General features: G+C 35.8%; 1 protein-coding gene across 1 annotated transcript in view; it reads left to right on the top strand.

Annotated features, from left to right (window-relative positions):
- Csmd3 (CUB and Sushi multiple domains 3) overlaps nucleotides 1–24,035 on the top strand; it is a 1,059,412-nt gene that overhangs the window by 537,213 nt on the left and 498,164 nt on the right. The window contains exon 13 of the mRNA XM_051202442.1: nucleotides 4,974–5,086. Coding sequence (XP_051058399.1) covers nucleotides 4,974–5,086 — 113 coding nt within the window. The remainder of the gene's footprint in view (nucleotides 1–4,973; nucleotides 5,087–24,035) is intronic.

Below are 24,035 nucleotides of genomic sequence, written 5' to 3'. Positions count from 1 at the left end.
TCTAAGAATCCTGATTCTACCCCTAAACATTCTTTAGTGGCATGCATGGAAGTTAGACACAAATTTGATCCATCAGCAAGGACAGTTGGAACTTAAATCAAGTCCTTTGAGAATAATTATCTATTGAAGTTGCATGCAAAGATCAGTTTTAAGAGTGATATCCAATGTTGGGAAAATGCAATTAAGAGTGAAATCACACACAAGCACAGTGAAACTTTCCCATAAAGTATAGGGGGAAAAAAAAGTAGTTTTTTTGTTTTTGTTTTTGTTTTTGTTTTTTTTAATCAAAGTCCAGCTCTGGATGAGGGGAGGATCTGAAGATGGTTGGATGCAAATCAGGCAATTGGAGGATTCAGACAGGGGACACTTCCTAGTTTGAGGAAGCACATCCCCTGAAGAGATGCAGGTCCCAACAGCGGATGTAAAGAGTAGGCAAGGGAGTGAGCCAGGCCATGATGGTCTAGAGAATCTTTCAGCCTGTCTAACTAGTAGTCAAAGTGCTTCTTTATTACTAAGTAGGGGTACATTCATGTTGTTCCAAAACATAGGTCATAATGTTGTCTTTGGAGATGTGGTTCACTTATGTTTGCTCTTCTTTAAGTCATCATTAATAAACTATGGCAAAACAGAATTATCATTTCCAATCATTTTCCCTCAAGGTTTGACATAATTGATAAATAGCTATCTTTCATAAAAAATTTTAAACAATAACCCCATAACCCAATTTTTAAGAATCTAGAGGAATATAATAAACTCTTCTCAGGATGGTAGCTCTTGTGGCTACAAGGATACCAAAACTAAATCTTCACTGTAGTCCAGGCAGATTGCCATGTCCCAAGCAGTGTATTATTAACAATAGTCAGAGTGCCCAAGAAAATTTCTCAAGCCAAAACTCCTGCAGTTATTATTTTAATTCTGATATAATACAGTGTTCATGTTTTAGATCTTTATAGAATGTATCTATATGTCTAATCCTGGCATTATGTTGTTCCTTGGTCATATGCCATCGTTTTGGCACTGCATTGCTAACTTTTCTGAAACAGGGAGGTCCTAACATCTCATTCTTTTGTCATCTTTTTACATCATCCTTTGCCCAAGAGTATGTAGGGCAGAGATAACTAGCTTATTTAACTTTGATGCTGTGCATGCCTCATAATTTCCTGAGGGTACAGTGGGAAGAGGCTTGCGATCTGATCTGGGGCCAACTCCTCTAGCTCACCAAAACTTGTTGACATTTATGAGTTTACTTTGTGTTGAATATCTTACTCCTGAGTAAGTACAGGGACAGATATTGCAAGAATGTCTCAAAAAAAAAAAAAAAAAAAAAGACCTCTGGCTTCTTTATGTATGTCACAACCTCGAAGGCATAAGGGAGATCTTCAAGTAGATAAGGATGTCACCCTAAAGTGGGGGGTAGTGTATTCAGGACTGTGTGCAGAAGCTGAGAAGCAGCACTCCTCAGAGAAGGCATAAATGATGCATAAGAAAAATTCCATCAATCCAGGACCCACAAATTGTACAAATATTAAAAGTCAACCCAAATATGCAACAGGTGGAGATGAAAACTAAAGGTGACACGGTGGCCATCCCATAGCTCAGCTTTGCTGGATCTTTAACAAGCAGCTGTGCTGGTCTTATGACTTTTGCCATTCCCATCAGATGTGGATATGCCAGTTTTTCTATTAAGTAAGGATTAAAGCAGGCTGTGGTGTGTATTATAGGAAATCTGCTAAGCTAATTTTACTGGAGAAAACTAAACCTCACTCTATCATAAATGCAAGCATTATGACCATCTCACACAGGCAACTTGTCCTGATACATACAAAAAAAAATTACAACTCTACTTGTTCTATGACAAGCTGGCAATGAAATCTGGCTTAAACCAGCATAGTAACTGGAAGACCTATGTTTTCATCTTTGTTAATTATATGTCATAGGGACGGCTCCAGGAACAAAAGACATTCCTGGAGTGCAAACCTTATACAAGTTAGTGATCTTTTAAACATCTTTCTATTCATCTAGAGAAACATAGAAATTATAATTTGCAGTTTTCTTAATCCAATGGAGCTGACACCCTGGAGGTTGATATTTGTATCTTCATGTAAAGTGTAGGCTTCATTAGTTTGAGTTGTTTAGTCCTTAATAAGGGGTGAACTGAAGATCAGGAACTACAAGGTCATTTGGAACACAAGGTACAAGAGTATAATCTACCCTCCATGGGTGCCCTTCAAACTGAAACATTCCATTCTACAGCTCTGGCCATTATCACAATTCAGAACTGAACAACACACAAAACAGTGCAATAAATAAAAGCAGTTCTAATATTCACCATGACATAATAGAAATTTTAATATTCACTATGACATAGGATGACACGTTGGATATAGTGTAACTAAATACACTGTGTATACTTAAGCTCATGCACAAATTTCATACAGTCAATCGACTTTCTGTTCTAAGTGTGCTTGAATTTTCATCCAAAGGTTTACTTATTTACAACCACTGCTCAAGACACTGTAACCATTTTCTCAACAAAATTCCCATATCCCACATTGAAAATCCACAAGCCAAAAGCTATTTCAATAAGATTTCTTGTGAGATTATTGTTAATGGTGTTATACAGGCAGACAAATAACTTGCTAAATAATTGTTGTTAGAAATATATTTTATCAAATGTGTTTTAATGTTTTGTATAATGTTCAAATATTTTTAGTGAAGATCTGTGACACTTTAAAGGCATAGTTAGGTATATATATATATAGTAAGTAAGCAGTATAATACAGATAAAGATTTTATATTATAATAATTTCTAATTCTTTGAGAGGCAGAAAGTTAATAAAACACAATGTTTCACAATACCTTCCCTATCTCAGTGTTCCTCCTAATCATATGCAACCCATAATTGTAACAGAATATTTTACTAAGTTTCTTCATGATTAATTCCAAAAACTATCTAGAGATTGCCACTGGTAATGTTGCTATACTTTGCTATAAAATTTCCATCTTCGTAGTTTGATCTTTTTTTTTTTTTTTCTGGAGCATTTCCAGGCTGTGTTCAAGTACAGGGTCATCCATTCCATGCTACCCTCATCTGAATTAGTTTAGTTGCACAGACTAGGGTGGAGAAATATTTGAGTCCTCTCTGAGGAGGCCCCCCCACTTTTAAAAAATGTCTAATTCTTTTGTGAAAGGAAAATATATTATCTTCCCCCAAGCTACTATTGCATCCTTTTGGGGGGATAGCACTAAAGTAAGCAATTTTGTGGTTTCTCTTGAAAAATTTATGTTTTTAGTGTGAAATTGAGAATCTATAAACAGGGATATTTACTCTGTAGAAAGCCTACTTTTCCAATTTTTCATTCTGGATGCAATCTCCTCCCAACTCCCATGTCTGATATGCTCATTTCATTTCATCCTTGCTTGACCCTTGGCTTCTATTCAATTATATGATACAACCTTTGAATGTGAGAGGGAATATACAGTAATTTTCCTTTCAATATTTCAAAAACAGCACATTCCTGAAAGTGTGTTATTTGTGTGTAATGGCGGTTATACTTCACCAGATAAGGAACATGTCCCTCCAAATAACATGGTTAGCAACAGAACATATGCAAACAGGCAAGCACTCATGGTCATGTTTCAATTACCATTTCTGTAATGCACCCTGACCAAAAACAAGTTGAGAGGAAATGGTTCCTTTTGTTTAGTCTTCCACACCATAGTTGAGCATCAAAGGAAGTCAGGACAGGACCCCAAACAGGACAGGAACCTGGGGGCAGAAGCTGATACAGAAACCATGGATGGGTGCTACTAACTGTCTTGCTCCTCATGACTTACTCACCCTACCTTCTTGTAAAACCCACGACCACCAGCCTAGGGATGGCACCACCACAATGGGTTGGATCATCTCCTTCAGGCACGAATTAAGAAAATACCTCATGGGCCTGCCTACAACCTGATCTTATAGAAGCATATTCTTTTCTTTAATTAAAATTAAAAACAATCTTATTTTACACATGAATCCCAGTTCCCTCTAGCCTCCCATTTGCCCCACAAACCCCCATCCCACCCCTACCCACTCCTCAGGGAAGGTGAGGCCTCTCATGGATCATCAAAGTCTGTCACATCATTTGGGACAGGACCTAGGCCCTCTCTCATGTATCTAGCCTGAGAGAGTATCCTTCCATTTGTGCACTAGAGATAAATACTGGTTCCAATGCCAAAGGTCCCATAGACTGAGCAAGCCCCCCAATTGACTCCCACATTCAGGGGATCTGGTTTGGTTCTATGCTGACTTCCAAGCTGTCAGACTGGGGGGGTCAGCTATTTCCGTGGGTTTCTCCAGTACGGTCTTGACCCCTTTGCTCATTTCTCCTCTCTCCCTACAACTGGATTTTCTTAATTGAGGTTCTGCCCTCTCAGATGATTTTAGCTTGTGTCAAATTGACATTCCTATGAACCGCACCCATTATGAGAGTAATTGTATAAGGTATCATATATTCAATATGGGTAGTACTGAGATAAACTATATTACTTGTGCATTTGTTGTTTTGCATAGCATTTCACTAGTTCTCAAAAAAAAGAAAAACCTACAACAAAGTTCCCTGGAACTTGTAGATTAAAATGGTATAGGTTTCTTTTTCATAGTAATAAAACTATTTAAGGATCATAGATATACTTTCCCTTTTTAGTTCAAAAGGAAGCATAAGAAACTCTGATGTTCCAGTAATCTTGCCTCAGGGATATGAAAGATCTAACCTAGTTAAACACATGAAATGGTATTTTTTAAATTATAAAGTTTGATCACTAAATTGTGTGGTTTATCTCTCATGTTACATCAGCACCTAGCCCTGTATGCTTGACAGTTTTATGTTTTCTAATATGGAAATTATTGAAGGACACCTTTTTGATGATTAGCATGCAGAGGTTACTTTAGTAATCCATCTCTCCTTTTTTGTCAACCTCTTTCTCAGGCTGACTGGCAGCTTTGTGCCAGACCTGATAGTGAGCATGAGAAGCCAAATGTGGCTGCATCTTCAAACAGATGAGAGCGTTGGATCCGTTGGCTTCAAGGTTAACTACAAAGGTAAGGATGAATTGTCGGGAAAAAAATACACTATCACAATACAGCCAGCAAATACATTTAAATTCCAGCTTAATTGTATCTACAAAGTGAAGAAAAATATGGTTTCTACAATTCCATGAACAATACATTTAAAAAAAATCATTTTCTCTTCCACTGTAGATGGTGATATGTATCTATAAGTAAGATGACCTTTCTTTTAAATCATGTCTATTTTCCATGCCTTTTCCCTCACCCTATACTTCAGTATTCTGGACTATATACCTTTCACAGATAAGAAAGTAAATGTATGCCCTTTAATATTATGCATTGCAAAGCAGCTATTATTAAATACTTAACTGTATTTGTAAATGAAATAACTCCTCAAAATTCCTGAATACTATTTGAGTTGTAATCCACCCACCAGGTCCAATATGTTTTGTTAGTGCTGAGAGTCACTTTTAAGTAAGGCAGTGACATCACTTTGTTTCTGAATGACAACAGCCATCCTGGAGTTAGGGTTGACATGAATAAGCAAGCATTAGCTACACTTGAATGTGAAACCTGCTTTAGTATCATGTATGATACACAAATGCAGTTTAAAATCACAGACACTTCCACTCATATTGAACTTTTGTTAAACTTAACAGACACACAATGAAAACAGATATACAAAGGAGTAGTTATGTCTTAAAAAGTATGTAAATGTTAATAAATGCAAAAATTATCTAGTTCTAGAGAGGTACTTTTGAATGAGACCAAAAGAATGTCACATATCTTGCGTTTATTGTTACTATTGTGACAAAGTAATTATTCTCCATCTTACCAATTAACAATGGCTATTAGTTCTTTTCCTTACTTGCAAAATAATAATTTCAATCAGTTTCCCATTTTCAGCAGTGTCATTCCTTTGTATCCGGACATATGAAATGAATGTGAGATGTTGTCTAGGAGACAGGCACATTCATTCGGTGTTTTTTACTTGCGACTAAATTTAGTACTATATTAATTTGAAGAGGTCTGGAAATCTGTGTAAATGTCAGTTGAATAAAAAGGGTTCACTTGGATATGGTTTAAAATGCATTCCTGGTCCAATTAAAATACACATTTTTCTGATTAAATAAAGCAAATCTACAACTCCAAAAAATAGACAACTTATACTGGAACAATTTACTTAGTTTTTCTTTCCTCTGTAAACACAATGATCCCTTAACTTTGGGGAAAGGGACTGATACAGTTGTCACATTTAATGCTAAGACTTGGCATCCTGTTAATTTTTGCATCAATCTGTGATTGTGTTAATCACCATTTACTATAAAAGGAACCTTCTGGGATAAGGATTTATGGGTGTAAAGATGCACTATCCTGTGGGTGTAATGGAGTCACCCCACGAAGGGAAAACAATGCCACTACTAGATGTATTAGGTAAAGATATGAAAAATCCAGTTCTAGGAATAGATTACCAGTATTGGAGTTGTTAGTAATAGACACCCAAATACTATAAGCTTTTGCCATTGTACTTGATTACCTCTAAAAAAACACACTGCTGCTGAAATATAATATATTTACGTAGCAGAATACAAACAAATCAAGCTGGTGTTGGCCTGGAAGTTCCATTGTCACTGGCTAGCCTTAATAGTGGATGTGCTCTGAATGTTACCGTGGTAGAAAATTCATCAACAATCTTATCTCCCTCTGAAACTTGGAAGCTATGTTAACTACTGGCCCACTGATACAGTGTAGCACATAAGCAATGTTGATTACTGATTAGATTCCAGGCCTACCAGCAAGAATGAACGCATACTAGACATGATTATTGCCACCAAGAATTTGTGGCTCCAAAGGATGTGGTCCTATGGGAGAATCTGCCATAATTACTCTATTAATGAATGAGACGTTGCTTTTACTCATATATTGTTTTTAACTTTTTAGTATCCAGTGACATATCATATTTATATATATGTATATATATACATATATATATATGACCTTACATTTCCTATATAATTTGACTTAGTTACCCAAAAGAGTTTGTGAAACTTTAATTTCCAGAAATCATCATCTCAAACCATAGTGTAAATAAATTCAAATCTTGTGAAATACAATTTCTCATGTTCCTGGGATATACAAATCAAATGTGAAAACAATCAAAATATGTCTCATGTAATCAAATATTCTAAGAGTATACTATTTACTTGGAGATACTATCTATGAAAATGAAATAAAATACCTTCCTTGGGTTAGCTGTCTCCAATTTCAGAACTTCTACTTTTACCTGTAATAACTGATACTTTTTACACCACAGAACATCTATTTTAAAAGCAAGAAGATAATAATATTTGCAATCAATGAAACAGAAATAAAGTTCATATATTTTTTAAATTAAGGTTAATTTAAATTTTTCAAGTGGACCACAGAATACTGATTACACAAACACTGATTACACTACCACCAGAATCTTTAGAAGTTAAATATATGTTTAGTTTGTCAAAATCAATAGTATCTACATTAAGTATCAACAGCACCAACAAAGTAATGTGTTTAACAAAATGATGATTCAAGATTCAACATTGGAAAGTCCACCTGAAAAAAAATCTTTGCTGTTTACCTTACACCAGTAGCCTTAAATACATTAATTTTATTGGTTTCATTTATATTGTCAGTATTTCTAATGCATATTAACCAGACAAGAAACAAAAAGAGCTCCACAAAAATGAAGTCCTATCCAATAGCCATATTAGCTTCTACTAACAGTGTATGATTTTGAGGATGTATTTTCATCTTATTTCATAAGATGGAAGAATCATCAAAGGATTATGAATATTTATCTAGGTCTTTGTATATCACAATCTTTGTTCCTAAATTAACTCATTAGGTTTCATTAAAATTCCAAGAGGTAAGAAATTTTACACATTATTAATATGAAACAGCTAAGATATAAGCACTATAATGATAAGAACTTTACTTTGTTCACTAGGTAAAGCTATTCTGTGGCAAATGTGAGCAAGTCAGTATTCATACATTGTTGCATGAATGAATGAATGAATGAATGAATGAATGAATGAATGGATGAATGGATGGATGGATGGATGGATGAACATGAATCACTCATTAACCTGCTGTAGAACAGAGACACATGTCTAACTTTGATAAATTCATGCTGTTTTTAATTATCAAATATTATGTCCCAGGTGAACTTGAAGGAATTTTAGAAGCAGAATCTGCAGACACTAATCAGTGTGAATTGTATGGGAGATACCAAAAACATCAAGTGATCTCCCATTGTCTCAGCAAATACATAAAAACATAACATAGGCACATACAGTGTACACACACTCAAACTATATGGCAAAACCTACCACTTTTTCAATAGGAACTATTTTCAAAAATTTTCAAGTAGTTATCTGATTCTTTTAAATTCAATGTTTACAGGGTTCTGGAACTCGGGAATACCTGTGATTGGCAATACTGAACTGTGCATTTACTAACATGAATTCCAAAGCTTCTTAATATCCTAACAAATAAAATATAAATGTTTAAACTGATGTGTGCCAATGACCCTAATTGGATTACTACATAGTGAACACATATGTTGATATATCTCCATGTTCTCATAAATATATGCAATGATTATGTATTCATATATATATTTACTGTGTGTTCCCTTATGTCTCAGTCCTTACTGGACATCTTTCTTCATCGCCCCCTGCTATTCCTAGGAAATCCTAGGCAGGGAAGCTTTACTCAGCACAGCTGCCTAAAGGAGGGATAGAGAGACAACCCATTTGTGAGCAGCCACAGGTATGGTAGGGGGCTTCAGAGAAAGAGTGAAAAAGGACCAGAGTATGAGAGATCATATTGGGCTTTGGGCCATCATGGGAAAGAAAGAATTGTAATAGAAGAAAAGAGGAGCAAAACATCTGGTGTTGGTGGTGCATGCCTTTAATCCCAGCAGTAAGGAGGCAGAGGGAGGCAGATCTCTGAATTTGATTCGGGACTAGCTTGGTCTACAGAGTGAGTACCAGGAAGAGCCTAAAGCTACATAAAGACACAAAAAACCAAGAAGAAAAAGCAGAAAGAAAAGAGAAAGAAGGAAAGAAGGAAATAAATCAGGCATTAATACACTAGGCATAAACCCTAGCATATCAAGGTTGGAGGCATCAACACAGTAGTAGGGAAAGGGCCCCAGGCATATGAAAATGTCAGAAACACCCCCAACTCCCACTGTTAGAAGTCCCACAAGAACACCCAGCTACACAACTGAAATGGATCTATGGAGGACCTAGCTCAGACTAATGCAGGGTCCATGACTGTAACTTCAGCCTCAGTGAGCCCTGCTTAGTTCATTCTAGTCTATGTGTTCCCTTGGTGTCCTCAACTCCCAAATTTCCTCCTGTCCCTCTTCCATGAGTATAGCAGAATAGCATTTCACTGTATTCTTTTTTCAAGTCATGCTTAGTTCTCTTCTGGGACTCTGGACAGTCCAACCTCTGGATTCTGGCCATCCAGACCGTGTCAGGCGTGGGCTTTCCCTGTGGCATAGGCCTCAATTTGGACTAGCAGTTTGCTAGCTACCACCACAAGTTTTGTGTCAGAATTACCCCAGGACATCTTCCAGACAGGAAAGATTATATATAGGCCAAAGGCTTTGTGGCTGGGTTGTTATCTCAGTACTACTCTTGGAAGCCATGCCACGTTTATAGAAGATGGCACCATTTACAAGTAGTCTGTGCTAGAATCACTCCTGTAGAGTCCAGATAGTTTTCACAACACTAGATTTCCAAATTTCCCTAAATAAACCCTAATTCCAGTCATCTCTCCCAATACACTCTCTGTTCTCTGTGTCGCTGGCCCCTGATCTCTCCTGTTCCCATGCCCACTTGTCCCTAGCCCACTGGCAAGAATCTCTTCTAAGTTATGGCATGTTCAGCAGGAAGATGAAGGGGAAACTGGATGACAGGAAGGAGGAGAAGCTTTAGTGGAAAATTAATGAGAGAAAAAGAAAATTTAAAAGAAGAAAGAAAAGGGTTTTCAACGGGTTTATTTAATTTAAGTTGTGCTACAGCATTCTTGAAGAGTGTGAACTACTGGTGAGAACAATATTACATTGCTAAGCAGGTGTGTGGCCTCAGTCATCACTGCAAACATCCTCTCCAAAAAATAATAATTTTATTGCTATACTATAGATAAAATATAATTGCTCTGAATCATGTTTAGGCATTTTTTAAAGATATACGTCTGGGTATATGCCTAAGAGGGGGATTGCCGGATCCTGTGATAAACTAATTCCCATTTTCTTGAGGAACCGCCATACTGATCTCCAAAATGGCTGTATGAGTTTGCACTCCCACCAGCAGTGGAGGAGTTTTCCCCTTTCTCCACATCCTCTCCAGCATGAGTTGTCATTGGTGTTTCTAATTTTAACCATTTTGGCAGGAGTAAGATGGTATCTCAAAGTTGTTTTGATTTGCATTTCCCTGATAGCTAAGGATGTTGAGCACTTTCTTAAGTGTCTTTCAGTCTTTTTGATTTCCTCTATTGAGAATTCTTTCTTTAGTTCTGTACCCCATTTTTAATAGGGTTATTTGGTGTTTTGTTGATTACTTTCTTGAGTTGTTTGTATATTTTAGAGATTAGCCCTTTGCCAGATGTAGGATTGGTGAAAATCTTTTCCCAGTCTGTGTGCTGCCATTTGGTCTTGTACACTGTGTCCTTTGCCTTACAGAAGCTTCTAAGTTTGAGGAGGTCCCATTTATTAATTGTTGATCTCAGTGTCTGTGCTCCTGGAGTTATGTTCAGGAAGCAGTCTCCTATACCAATTTGTTCAAGGGTACCTCCTACTTTCTCTTCTAAGAGGTTCAGTGTGTCAGGATTGATGTTGAGGTCTTTGCTCCATTTGAACTTGAGTTTTGTGCATGGCAACAGATATGGGTCAATCCCAGTTCCCTCTCCCTCCCTGTCTCCCTCCCTCCTCCCTTCCTCTCTCCCTTCCTCTTACTCTCTCTGCCCCCTCACATGCACCCTGGCCACCCTCCCCTGCCATCCCCCAACCTCAATTCCACATGTAGGGCAATGCCATCCAGGTGGAGTCATGTAAATCCTTAAGTTATTTGAAGTAGGGACTAGAAATTTTCTCCTGTCTCTAGATTAAGGCAGTATTCTCCATGGGGGATGTGTCTGCCAGGTCCTTTTGTGCACCAGGAATACATCCTGGCTCTACTGTCTAGGGTTCCTTAGACTGCTCAGCCCTTCTAGCTGAGACCCATATTCAGGGAGGCCTGAATCAGTCCCATGCTGGATTCCCAGCTATCAGTCTAGGGGCCATTAGCTCCTCCTTGTTCAGGTCAGCTGTTTTTATGTGTTTCTGCAACCTGGTCTTGTCCTCTCGGTCTGCATCTGGATTCTAGTTTGACTCCATGTTTAGTTATGGGTGTTTGCTTCTGTTTCCAACAGGTACTAGACAAGGGCTCCATAATGTTGGATAAATTAGTTGTTGATCTCACTATCGGGGACGGGCATTTGTGGTAGACTTTCCATGGTTACTCAAATTGTTATTTATCGGCAGTCTTGTAGGTCTCTAGACCTTTCTTTAGGTTCAGTTTTCTCTTTAAACCAATAATGGCTACCTCTTTTATGCTCTCTATCTCTCTTCTCTCTCTCTGTCTCTCTGTCTTTCTCTCTCTCTTTCTCCCTTCTGTCTTCTATTCCTACCCTTAATCTTCCTTGTCACAAGTGCTTTCCTCTCCTCCCCTTCTCTTTCTCCTACTTCTCTCTGTATTCACTGCCCGCCTTCTTCCCATGTGCTCTGGGGGACTTATCCCTTCCCAGTTCTATGAGGGACTTTATATGAATCTCTTAGAATACAACTTGTATCCTAGTTCCTCTGGTGGTGTGAATTATAGGCTGGTGATCCTTTGATCTAGGTCTAAAATCCATATATGAGCGAGTACATACCATGTTCCTCTTTTTTGTGACTGGGTTACCATTCAGGATGGTTTCTTCATGTGCCATCCACTTGCCTGCGAATTTCAAGATTCTATTATTTTTTCTGCAAAGTAGTATTCCATTGTATAGATGTGCCATATCTTCTTTATCCATTCTTCAGTTGAGGTGCATCTAGGTTTCCTCCAGGTTCTTGCTATTACAATAATGCTGCTATTAACATAGTTGAGAACATGTCTTTGTTGCATCAATGTGGATCATTTGGGTATAATAAAAAATAAATAAAATAAAAAACTAATAAATAAATCTTTTTTTAAAAATTATAGTTTTATTCATTAGAATGGGGTAAAAACCATTTGTTATTCCTGGGAAACATGTTTTAAAGAAAGTATTAACTAAAAGACAAATTTTGAATGGAGGATGTAATGGGTATTTGTATAACCCATGAATGTTTTTTTATACTAAGTAATTCATAAATTTGGCTCTATGTATATTATTATTATATGGCATGTTTTTTCTATATTAACACTATAAGCTGAACATGGGTCCAATAAATGGAGTGGACAAATCCTATAACTGTAACTGTATAAAATGGAAAAAAATGCAGGAACTGTGTGTTTATTGACTGTCTTCTCAAATATCTTATTCCCATAAATCTTACCAGAAATGTAAATTTATTTAGACATTTGAATTTTGAAATAGCTTTTAACTAAAGTGCATAGTGAGAGCTTAAAACTTTTATGATACCAGCTGGTTTGGAGGGGGATGACCTATAATTTTTAAATGGAATATTTTCATTAAAGATGGCTGTTTTTCTTAAATATTTAGAGTCATTACTTTTTATGATTTGAAGTGTTCTATGCCTCAGTGAACAGCTGATGAATAGATATAACATTCTTTACACAAATTCAAATATTTTAGTAATTAGAAGACATTCTGTTGTTGAGATAGATTGATAGCAAACATTTGAAAATTATACAGTGACAGGCTTGTATCCCAAAGTTAAGTTTTATTTAATTATGAACATTGCTATAAAGGGTGTACTTAGTTAGGAATGTGTTAATCTTTAATTTATCCAATAATGTAAGAAGCTTATTGTAACAAGTTGTAAATAATGTTTAGTGTTACTTTAAATAATTTAAACATTTCTACTTAAATTTTATGTTTATAAAAATTCACCTATTCCCTTAAGTTTTTCACTTCTATTCTTGTTGTCCTTATAATGTTGTGTTTTCCTTCTCCTATATTTTGAACATGTTTTTTTATAAGATAATGCTCTAAAATGTTTTTGTTTCCTTGTTTGTAATTAATATAACCAAACAGTTAGCATTCTTATTGGGGAATATATAATATTACATAAAATGCCCAACAAAATTAATTTTAGCTATTTTCCCCATATTTCCTCTTTCATGAACTTTATCTTCACACCCCACACTTGTTTTTCCCATTCCAGACTCCCATCACCTTCAATCCATCCATGCATTATATATACCTTTCCCAGTCCCTTAATCCTTAACTCCCCTCTATGAATTATATGGTTCTGTGGATTAAAGCTTGGTTATCTTTGAGTTAGCAATTAATATGCACATGTAAGTGCAACAGGACTTTCTTTAGGACCACCAGCTCACAAATAACAACATGGAGACTTCTTAGTAATTATGAAAGCTTAAACTATAAAATAGGCTTGTTCCCAACTAGCTCTTATAGCTTAAATTAAGCCATGTATATTCATCATATATAGTCATTTACAATCTACACACCATTACCCCCTTCCATATTGCTGTTTTCTTTCCATGTCTCCTGTGTGCCTAGATTGTCCTCCTTTGCCATTCTCTCCCAGAAATCCCACCTATACTTCCTGCCTAGATATTGCCCATTCAGCTTATTACACCAATCATAGCAAATATATTTTCACACAGTGTATAGATATATAACCAGATATGAACCATATTTATCCTTCTGGATCTGGATTATCTCACTCAGGAATTTTTCTTCTTGTCCAATCTGTTTGCCTTGAAATTTCATGATTTCATTTTTTTTAATTACTGTGCTATATACACATACCATTTTCTTTATCTATTCTTGTTTTAAGGAACATGTATATTGTCTCAAGTTTCTGACTATTATGAACAGAGAGGCAATTTTTATGTAGAAAAAATACCTGCTTTATGATGAAACATCTTTCCCAAGTGTGGAACAGCTGAATCTCAAGATAGATTGATTCTCATCTTTCTGAGGAACTGCCACATTGATTTTCATAGTTGCTATATGACTTTGCATTCTTACCAGCAATGGAAAAGAGTTCTTTGTACTTATATCCTCACTAGGATGAGCTGTAACTTATTTTATTGATCCTGGAAATTCTGAAGGATGTAATATTAAATCTTGAAGTTGTTTTGGCTTTCCCTGATGGGTAAGGATAGTAATGTGTTTACTGCTAGAGGAGTCTCTCAGTAGAATGTTTAGAGTATCTTCTATATATTATCAGATCATCTGCAAATATAGTTTTATTTCTTCCTTTCCTATTTCAATACACTTTATCTCCTTTAGTTGCCTCATTGTTCTAGCTAATATAATCATGGATAGGAATGTGAACAACCTTTACTTGTTTCTGATGTTAGTGCAATTGTTTGAGTTTCTCTTCATTTAAGTTGATGTTGGTAGGGTTTGCTATAAAATGTCTCGGTTCTTTTTTTTTTTTTTTTTTTTTTTTTGTGTGTGTGTGTGTGTGTGTGTGTGTGTGTGTGTAGAAATGCCCTTCATATTCCTAATCTCTCCAGGTCTTTTACCAACAATTTTCTTGAAGATCTTTTCTTCATTTAATGAGATGATTATATGAATTCCATCTTTCAGTTTGTTAATATGTATATTAAATGTCCAGTTTATACATGTTAAAGGATGTCTGCATCTCAAGAATAAAGCCTACTTGACCATTGGGGGTAATCTTTTTGTTGTGTTCTTAATTTCAGTTTGCAAGTATTTTACCTTTGCCTCTATGTTTATAAGAAAAAAACAATGTCTGTAATTCTCATTCTTTTGGGGATCTCTACATGGTTTGGGCCTTAGAAAGCCCATGGACTCTTAGAAAGAATTATACTGTATCCCATCTGTTTCTATTTTATGGAGTAATTTCAGAGGTATTGGCATTAACATTTCTCAGAAACTTTTGTTGAATTGTGTACTAAAACCATATGGCCCTGAACTTTCTTTGGTTGGAAGAATTTTAATTACAACTTCTAACTAACAAGAAGTTATAGGTCTGCTGAAATCATAAAACTAGTTTTGATTTAATTTTGGCAAGATGTATGTTTTGAAAAAATATCCCATTTTTAAGATTTTCCAGTATGGTAGAGTACAAGTTTTTAAAATATATTTTCCTGATTCTCTGGATTCTCTCAGTGTCTCATGTTGTGGCCCCCTTTTCACTTCTAATTTTGTTAATTAGGATATGGTCTCTCCTCCATTTAGTTAGTTTAGATACAGTCTGTCAGTCTTACTGATTTTTTCACAGAAAAATAAACTTTGTTTCATTGATTCTTTATATTTTGTTAGTTTGCTTGTTTCTATTGCATTGATTTCAGCCCTAAGCTTGATTATTATTTTTTTTTTTTTGCCATCTACTCTTTTAGAGTGTAATTTCTTCTTTTTGTTCTAGAGCTTCCAAGAGTGTTGCTATTTTACTAGTATGAATCTCGTCAAGGTTTTAAACATACATATTTAATGCTATGAAATTACCTTTTAGAATAACCTTCATTTTGTGCTTTAACTTTGGCCATGTTGTGTGTCTTTTTCCTTCAATTCTACAAAGTTGTTAATTCCTTTTTCATTTCAGACTTGACCTATTTTTACCTCACAGAATAGTTATTCATTTTCCATGATTTTGTAGGGTTTCTGTGATTGATATATGATACGCAGCTTTAATCCATGATAATCATGGGTTATTGCATGGTGTTGTTGAAATTTTCTTGTTTCTGTTGAGATTAACTTTGTATCTGAGTACATAGTAAATTTTGGGGGAAGTTCCATAAGGAGCTGAAGATTTATTCTTTTGTGTTTGGGTGAAATTGTCTGTCAATATATGTTATATTCTCATGGTTTATAACTTCAGTCATTTTGAGCATTTTTCTTTTTAACTCTATGAATTGGATTCCATTAGTAATATTGAAGTCTTCCCCTATTGCTCTGTGAGGTCCATATTTGAATTAAGCTGTAATATTAATTTTTTGTGAATTTGGGTGTCCTTGTGTTTAATATATAGATGTTGGTTTGCCTCCTGCTTCAGTTGTGTTTCAACACTCAAGTTCTACTGTAGTGGGTTCCCAGGATCTAAAGGAAGAATGTTGTCCTAGCAGCTATTCTGTTTTTATGCTGGCCTCTAGGCATCAAATTTGAGAAGACTATACTTCTAGATGTTGATATCTGGTCTTGTCTTTGTTGGGTGGGTATTTTGTCCCATGCTTTCTGTTGCTCCCTCTGATTCTTAGTAAAATGTCGTGGCTGTGTTTTGCCTGGTAGGTAATTCTTTTGAGGTACTAACAGATTTGGCCATTGGGGCATTTGTGAGCTGACATTTAAGAATGTGGATGATCTAGTGGAATAAGAGGATAGTGGTTCTACATGAGGGAGGGAACAAAGTGTTCCAACAGAATCTACTTAGTTCCCTGTGAATGGGATCAGAGAGTGAGGAGAGGCTATAACAGTATTCTGCTGACAACCTGGCAAAGAAACTGGAGGATTATATATAGAATAGGCGAGGGAGAGTGAGAATGCCCGATTATCTTACCTGATTCCTTGGCTGTCATGACCTGTGGGTTCCCAGAAATACCTATTAGAGTTGGATGCTGGAATAAGGCAATGAGTTAGGAGAGGGAATTTTAGAATGGAAGTTCTGTGTGATCACATTAGTTGGTATAGGGAATGCAGGGAAGGCTGTGACATGTGGTCTACTAAAGAGCTGGGGTTAAGTTTGAGGGGTTTGACTTTGAATAGTAGTGTTGTGAACTTTTACAAGTTTTGGTTTAATTTGCCCTGCATCTCCATGTACTGTTTACCAGACTTTTGATTTCCACCATCTTAATTCATCTGATAGTTATTTTCTTGATTAGGTAGGGTACTTCCAACTAGGCTTATATTTGAGCGTGTGTGGGTGCATATTTTTATGTCCACATAATGAATAAATGGAGGTACCCTTGGAGTCAGATGAGGGCATACAAACCCTTTGGAAGTAGGATTATAGGAGGTTGTGAAAACTCCCCACCTCTGCCTGCTACCAAAATTACATGAAAATTCTTATACAATTCTTTTTCTAAATTCATTTTAAAATTATCATATCAAATTGCACAATATTATAATCTACTAAAATATCAGTGAAATTATGCATTATATGGTTTTCATTAACATTTGTTTATATTTTTTCAGACACCTTCTGCTCCTATGCTTAAATTTAATGTTATTTGAAAAGTCAAGACCCTTATTATTCATGATGACTTTATAAGTATTTTCTATGTATTTGCCTACTAAAATAGGACATTTTAAATTTAATTTTTATTTCTCCGTGATTATGATAATATAATAAAATTGTTAATTTTTATATATCTAGGTAGTACTTAAACATAGCATAATGTATCCTTACTAACTGTAATAATTTCACGATTAGCCAAAATACCTAGGAAAGCATAATAATTGAAGGAAGTTCAATTAATGGCAGAGAGTCACTTAGCATATTCATCAGGGAGTCAGGCAGTTCCATCCATCATTTCAAGCTTTCTGCCTTCACTCTCAAAGACAATTAAATGGCACCGATGAAAGCTGTCAATTCTCTTTCTTCTTTTGATAGCAAGGCCTTTATTATTTGGATATTTGACACACTATAAGAATATGTGGGAATATATTTTCTGCACATTCTCAGAAATTCAAATAGTTTTTTTTTCACTGTATGTGTTGCTATGTGGTGTATGTTTAGGTATTCGGTGCCCTTCTGTGTTTATCGATGCACTGTGAATGTAAATATGTGTGTATATGGAGAGTAGAAGTCATCACTTGATTGTTGAGTCAGTAGCTATAAAGAATGTGTTTTGGGACATGGTGTCACAGAAGCTGGAGCTCACTGATTCTCATAAACTCTTTAGCCCCTACCATAGACATATTCTTATGCCCACTCTACCTACTCCAGCATCCCTGCTGCAGACAATCAAGGCTGCCCCTGGGTTTTGCACAGCTGTTGCCTGTGATCTGATTTCAGTGCTTCAGCTTGAATAACAAGCAAGCATGCTACACACAGAACCATTTCAACAGCCCCTCAAGTACTTTCACCTTAGCTTCTACTCTAACAATTTGCCACATTACTTTTATAACCACATATCCCATTAAGTTACTATTGAGGGGTCCGGAGAGTTTTGTTAATTCTTAAACAATTTCCTTTCCTTACAAAGATTATTTTTATGTTTTATGTCAATTTTCTGATGTGTTGCATAAAATTTTGGCATATAATTAAATTTATAAATTTAAACTATGATTTTCGCTGTCCTAGTGTCTTTAAGTCTAAATTTGTAGGATGTGGAAGTTTCACAGAAATAATCAAGAGGTCTATTATTATGATTGCTTAGCTTGGGAAACAACAGTGACATATCAATAGCACAAGATAGTTCTTAGTGTAAATCTATCTGGATATTTCTGTTAAAACCAAACATTTAACTTTTTTCATTCTAAATATGTTACTTCAGATAACTCCTTGTAATAATGAAGATTATTTCTTAAGAAAATATTTTCAGACAGGAGTTTTCAAATATATGGGAATTTCAAATGTATTAACCAAACACTGTGTTATGCTGACAGTTTCTGAGTATATGATAACCCCAGGGGATATGTTTCCTTCTTTTTTTACTTAAATCTACTCTTCTTTGCTCAGCAGAAACCCCTTCTCTTTGTGTTATTGACTGAACTACTCTAGGTTCTGATGACCCTCATCTTTCTCAATTCTTCATAGCTCTATAGAGTTGGATTGAGCTAATCCAACTCCCTTTGACACTGTTATCAGACTAGGATCTGGGCAATTGATATAGATTCTGAATGAAAAGAGAGGTTCTTTGAGAGGTTGTAAATGGTAAGGCTCATTTCACTTGGTGCTAGAGAGTGTCAACTTTTATTACTTTATGTCAATAAAAGGCCTTCAGAGACAAAAAAAGAAACTGTCAATAGCAAAGTAAAATCAAGTATAACAGATGTAATTTAAACTCCCAAATTTATCTCTTTTTGAAGAAAACTTTTGACTCCTATTCAAATGAGGCTATAGAGCTCTTGTCTAAGACAACACAGTAAGTCTGTTTCAGGACCCAAGGATTTCAAAAGGAAAATAAAGTCTGATACACCCTTGCTTTCTCTTTAGGTGTTTCACCTAGGAGGAATACTGTTTATATGATAGTTTAAGGTTTATAAATGCATTTCTTCTTTTTAAAGTATATTAACATATGCATAATACAATACTTTCACCACACAAAAGGTGTAGTTTTAGACAAATAGCTTTATTTGTGAATTAATTTTCAAGCATTTTTGGTTTTGGGGAGGGAAGATAGAAGAATAAAAGAATTTCTTAATTCCCTTAGCTAACAGTGTAAATCCATATTGGTCAAATGTCTTTATTAATCTTAGTACCTGTGCTTCAATACCATGTATGAATTAAGTTATGACTTCATCCAGTTTGTCCTCAGTGCTGGAGATTGATTGAAATGATTTGAAAGTATTAGTAATTATTTTGTTCCTACATAATTAATTAAAATGCTCAGGCCAAGTCATTTAGTTATCACTCCAATCATATGGACTAATCGAAACAAATGTGAATATTTTATTAATTTGTGTCCTTTAAAGTTTCTGGGGCTAATAATCTAAAATTATACTTAATGGCATATAATCAGTGATTTGCCAGAAAGGAGCTAATACATGCAACAAAGAAATATATTATTTTAATAGTTCTGAAAGAACTAGGTAGCCAAATAATCTTCCCATAATCTCAATTGCTGCATAAAAGTTAGATTATAATATGTCATGGAATGAGTGTTTATGTCCACTCCCTAAAAACCTAATTGGCATCCTAACCTGTAATTCAATATTATATGGAGAAGGTGATAGCGAAAAGCAGTTTTATAAGAGTTTAACGATGCTAATATTCTTATTGGTGAGGTATTGTTTTTGTGTTTACTTTTCTAATTGCTGTAGTTTGCCTCTGGTTTCTTTACATTGTCCCCCTGATAGGAAAGGAATCTACTGCAAAAGGATTCATCAAAGCATAAAAATGACAAATTATCACAGCCAGCAGTATTAGTAACTATAAATGTTCTCTGAAGATATATAGAGCAGTTGGTATTATGTAAAATAGCTGCAAGCAACGTTGAGATTTCCACCTTCTTAAACAAACAAAGGGCAATGACAATATTATGGGGAGATTAAGGAGAAACACGAGGAATTTTTTTGTGTGCTGTTCTTCTCCCATTCCCAGATAATAACAGGAAAGAAAATAAACACTAGAAATCCAGGAAAAGTCCCTCCAGAGTCTAACCATGATGTTACCCTGAAACAGATTTTTCCGATATGTAGATCTATAAGTTAAGTTTCTGTTGGTTGAGAAACTAGTCATATGACATTTTTAAGGGTCATTGGTTGAAGCAGATGATATTAGACAAAACAAACTAGACTAATTTAACTATGTACAAATTAAAAGTATATGGTCATTAAAAGACACAGTGAATAAAATTTAAAAAATTAGATACTTGTATTCTTGCACAAAAATAACTACAAAGTCTACTACAGAGCAAACAGTTTATTTTAGCTTACAATCTAAGGGTATAATTCATCATGGATAGGCCTTTGTAGTGAAAGAGTTTAAAGTAGATGCTCACAAGTATCTTCATGCAGGTAGTATACAGTCCATCATGGCAGAGAAAATAGTGGCAATGCCTTGAAGAAGATTGCATTCATCTTTATCCTGATCTACTATAGGTTATAATGACCCTCATCTCTCTCAATTCTTACTGGCCCTATAGAGTTATCCAAAACTAATCCAAATTTCCTCTGATACAGTTTTCAGACCAGGATCTGTGCCATTGATATACATGGGGAATGAAAGAAAATGTCTTTTCTAAGCTTATAAAAGGTAAGGGACATTTTCTTTGCTGGTAGAGATGGTCACCTATATACCAATTTAAAGTATATTACCATTAAGAAACTGAGAAAAATAAAAAGGTAATTATATACTATCCCTCAGTTCCTTATCTTACTATTGCAACAACATATCTTACAAAAGCAAATTCAGGAAAAAATAAAAGGTTATTTTAGCTTATAATTCAATATTATAGACCATCATGACAAGAACAGTGTGGTGCAAGGGGTTTAAAGCAGATGTTGACAAGCATCCTTGGTCATATAGAGAGAGGGACATAAATGCTGGGGTTCAGCATCTTTTATTGCTTGTGTAAATTCCGGGGTCCCTGTCCTTAGAATGATGCTGCCCATATTTAGTATGGGCTTTTAGACTTCCATTAGCCTGAACTAGACAATCCATCCAGACACATCAGATCTTGTCAATTGGTGATTCTAGAATCTGTCCATATGATTCTCAATATTAATTGTCACATACTAGAAGAAAATATTGACACACATATTCTCTCTCTCACTCTCATACACTCATACACACATGTATATATGTGTTTGTATATGTGTCAATCCAAATTACATAATGAATTTGAAGAGCTCAATAATGAAATGAAATGAAATGAGCATTATTAAGAGTTGGTAATAAATCTAGCATTCATGTGGTAGAAGAAGGTGGATCTGTGTGAGTTCAGGGCAAGTCCAGCTTACATACGAGTTCTAGGATAGCTAATTTATACACAGAGAGACCCTTTTTTAAAAAGAAGGGGGGAATCAAAAACTATACACAATTAATACAAAGAGAGGTAATACATTTGAAAGGAAGAAAGGATGGATTAATTAAGATAGTATGGAGAGAGGAACAAGGAGGGGGAAATGGTAACATTATTTTATAATTTATTTTATTTGGCTTCTTTTCTTTTTATTTAATATTTATTTTACATATCAATCACAGTTCCTTTTCTCTCCCATCCTCTCATGCCCCACAGAGGCACCCCCATACTATTTCCCATCCATTCCCCAGGGAGGGTGAGGCCTTCCATGAGGGATCATCAAAGTCTGTCAAATAATTTAGGGTAGGCCTTAGGCCTTCCCCAGTGTCTCTAGAATAAGGGAATATCCCTCTATGGTGAATGAGCTGATGAAGTCTGTTCCTGCACTAGGGATACATCCCAGATTCATTGTCAGAGGTACCATAGACATCCCGGGGCTCCTAACTGAGACCCACTTTCAGGGGATCTGGGTTGGTCTTAGCTGGTTTCCTAGCTATCTGTTTGGTCTTCATGAGGTCTCTCTTCTTCAGGTCAGCTGTTTATGTGTTTCTCCAGCCTGGTAATGACACCTTTGCTCATCATTCCTCCCTCTCTATAACTGGATTCCAGTAGTTCATCACAGTGCTTAACTGTGGGTCTTTGTTTCTGCTTCCATCAGCTACTAAATGAAGGCTCTAAGATGGCATATATGGTAGTCATCAATCTCATTACAGGGGAAGGGCATTTAAATTAGCCTCTCCACTATTGCTTAGATTATTAGTAGGAGTCACTCTTGTACATCCCTGGACATTTCCCTAGTATGATATTTCTTTGTTCTTCTCTATTCTTCCCCAACTCAATCTTTTTGCTCCCTCAGGTCTACCTCTCCTCTCCACTTCTCCCCTTCTCTTTCTCCTAAATCCCTTCTCCTTCTCTCAATTTTCTCAGGAGATCTTATTCTTTTCCCCTTCTGTGAAGGACCATGTATGTCTCTCTTAGGGTACTCTTTGCTTCCTAGCTTCTCTGGCTAGTGATCCTCTGTCTAAAATCCATATATGAGTGAGTACATACCATGTTTGTCTTTTTGTGATTGGGTTAACTCACTCAGGATGGTTTCTTCTAGTTCTATGCATTTGCCTGTGAATTTCAAGACTCCATTGGTGCTGCTGTTGTTGTTGTCTTCCCTGAATAGTAATCCATTGTGTAAATGTACCACATTTTTCTTATACATTCTTCAGTTGAGGGTCATCTAGGCTGCTTCCAAATTCTGGCTATTACAAAAAATGCTGCTATGAACATAGTTGAACAGATGTCTTTATTGTGTGAATGTACACCTTTTGGGTATATGCCAAAGATCGAAATTGCTGTATCTTGTGGTAGATTTATCCCCATTTTCCTGAGGAACCACCATACTGATTTCCAAAGTGGCTGTATGAGTTTGCACTTCCACCAGCAGTAAAGGAGTGTTCCCCTTTATGCAATCCTCTCCAGCATAAACTGTCATTGGTGTTTTTGATTTTAGTCATTCTGATAGGAGTGAGATAGTATCTCAGAGTTGTTTCAATTTGTATTTCCCTGATGGCTAAGGATGTTGAGCACTTTTTAATGTGTCTTTCAGCTATTTTAGATTCTTATGTTGAGAATTCTCTATTTAGTTCTGTACCCTGCTTTAAAATTGGATTATTTGGTGTTTTGGTGACTAGCTTCTTGAGTTCTTTGCATATTTTGGAGATCAGCCCTCTGTCAGATGTGGGGTTGGTGAAGATCGTTTCCCATTCTGTGGGCTGATGTTTTGCCTTGTTGACTGTGTCCTTTGCCTTACAGAAGCTTCTCTGTTTGAGGTGGTCCCATTTATTAATAGTTGATCTTAGTGTCTATGCTAATGGTATTAGGTTCAGGAAATGGTCTCCTGTAACAATCCATTCAAGGGTACTGCCTACTTTCTCTTCCAAGAGATTCAATGTGGCTGGATTTATGTTGAGGTCTTTGGTCCATTTGAACTTAAGTTTTCTGCATGGCAATAGATATGGATCTATCTGCAGTCTTCTACATGCCAGCATCCAGTTACGCCAGCACCATTTGTTGAAGATACTTTCTTTATTCCATTGTCAAAAATCAGATGTTCATTTAAATATTTT

The sequence above is a fragment of the Phodopus roborovskii genome, unplaced genomic scaffold, assembly GCF_943737965.1.
Source record: "Phodopus roborovskii unplaced genomic scaffold, PHOROB, whole genome shotgun sequence".
NCBI lineage: Eukaryota > Metazoa > Chordata > Mammalia > Rodentia > Cricetidae > Phodopus > Phodopus roborovskii.
This window is presented reverse-complemented; position numbering and strand designations above follow the sequence as displayed.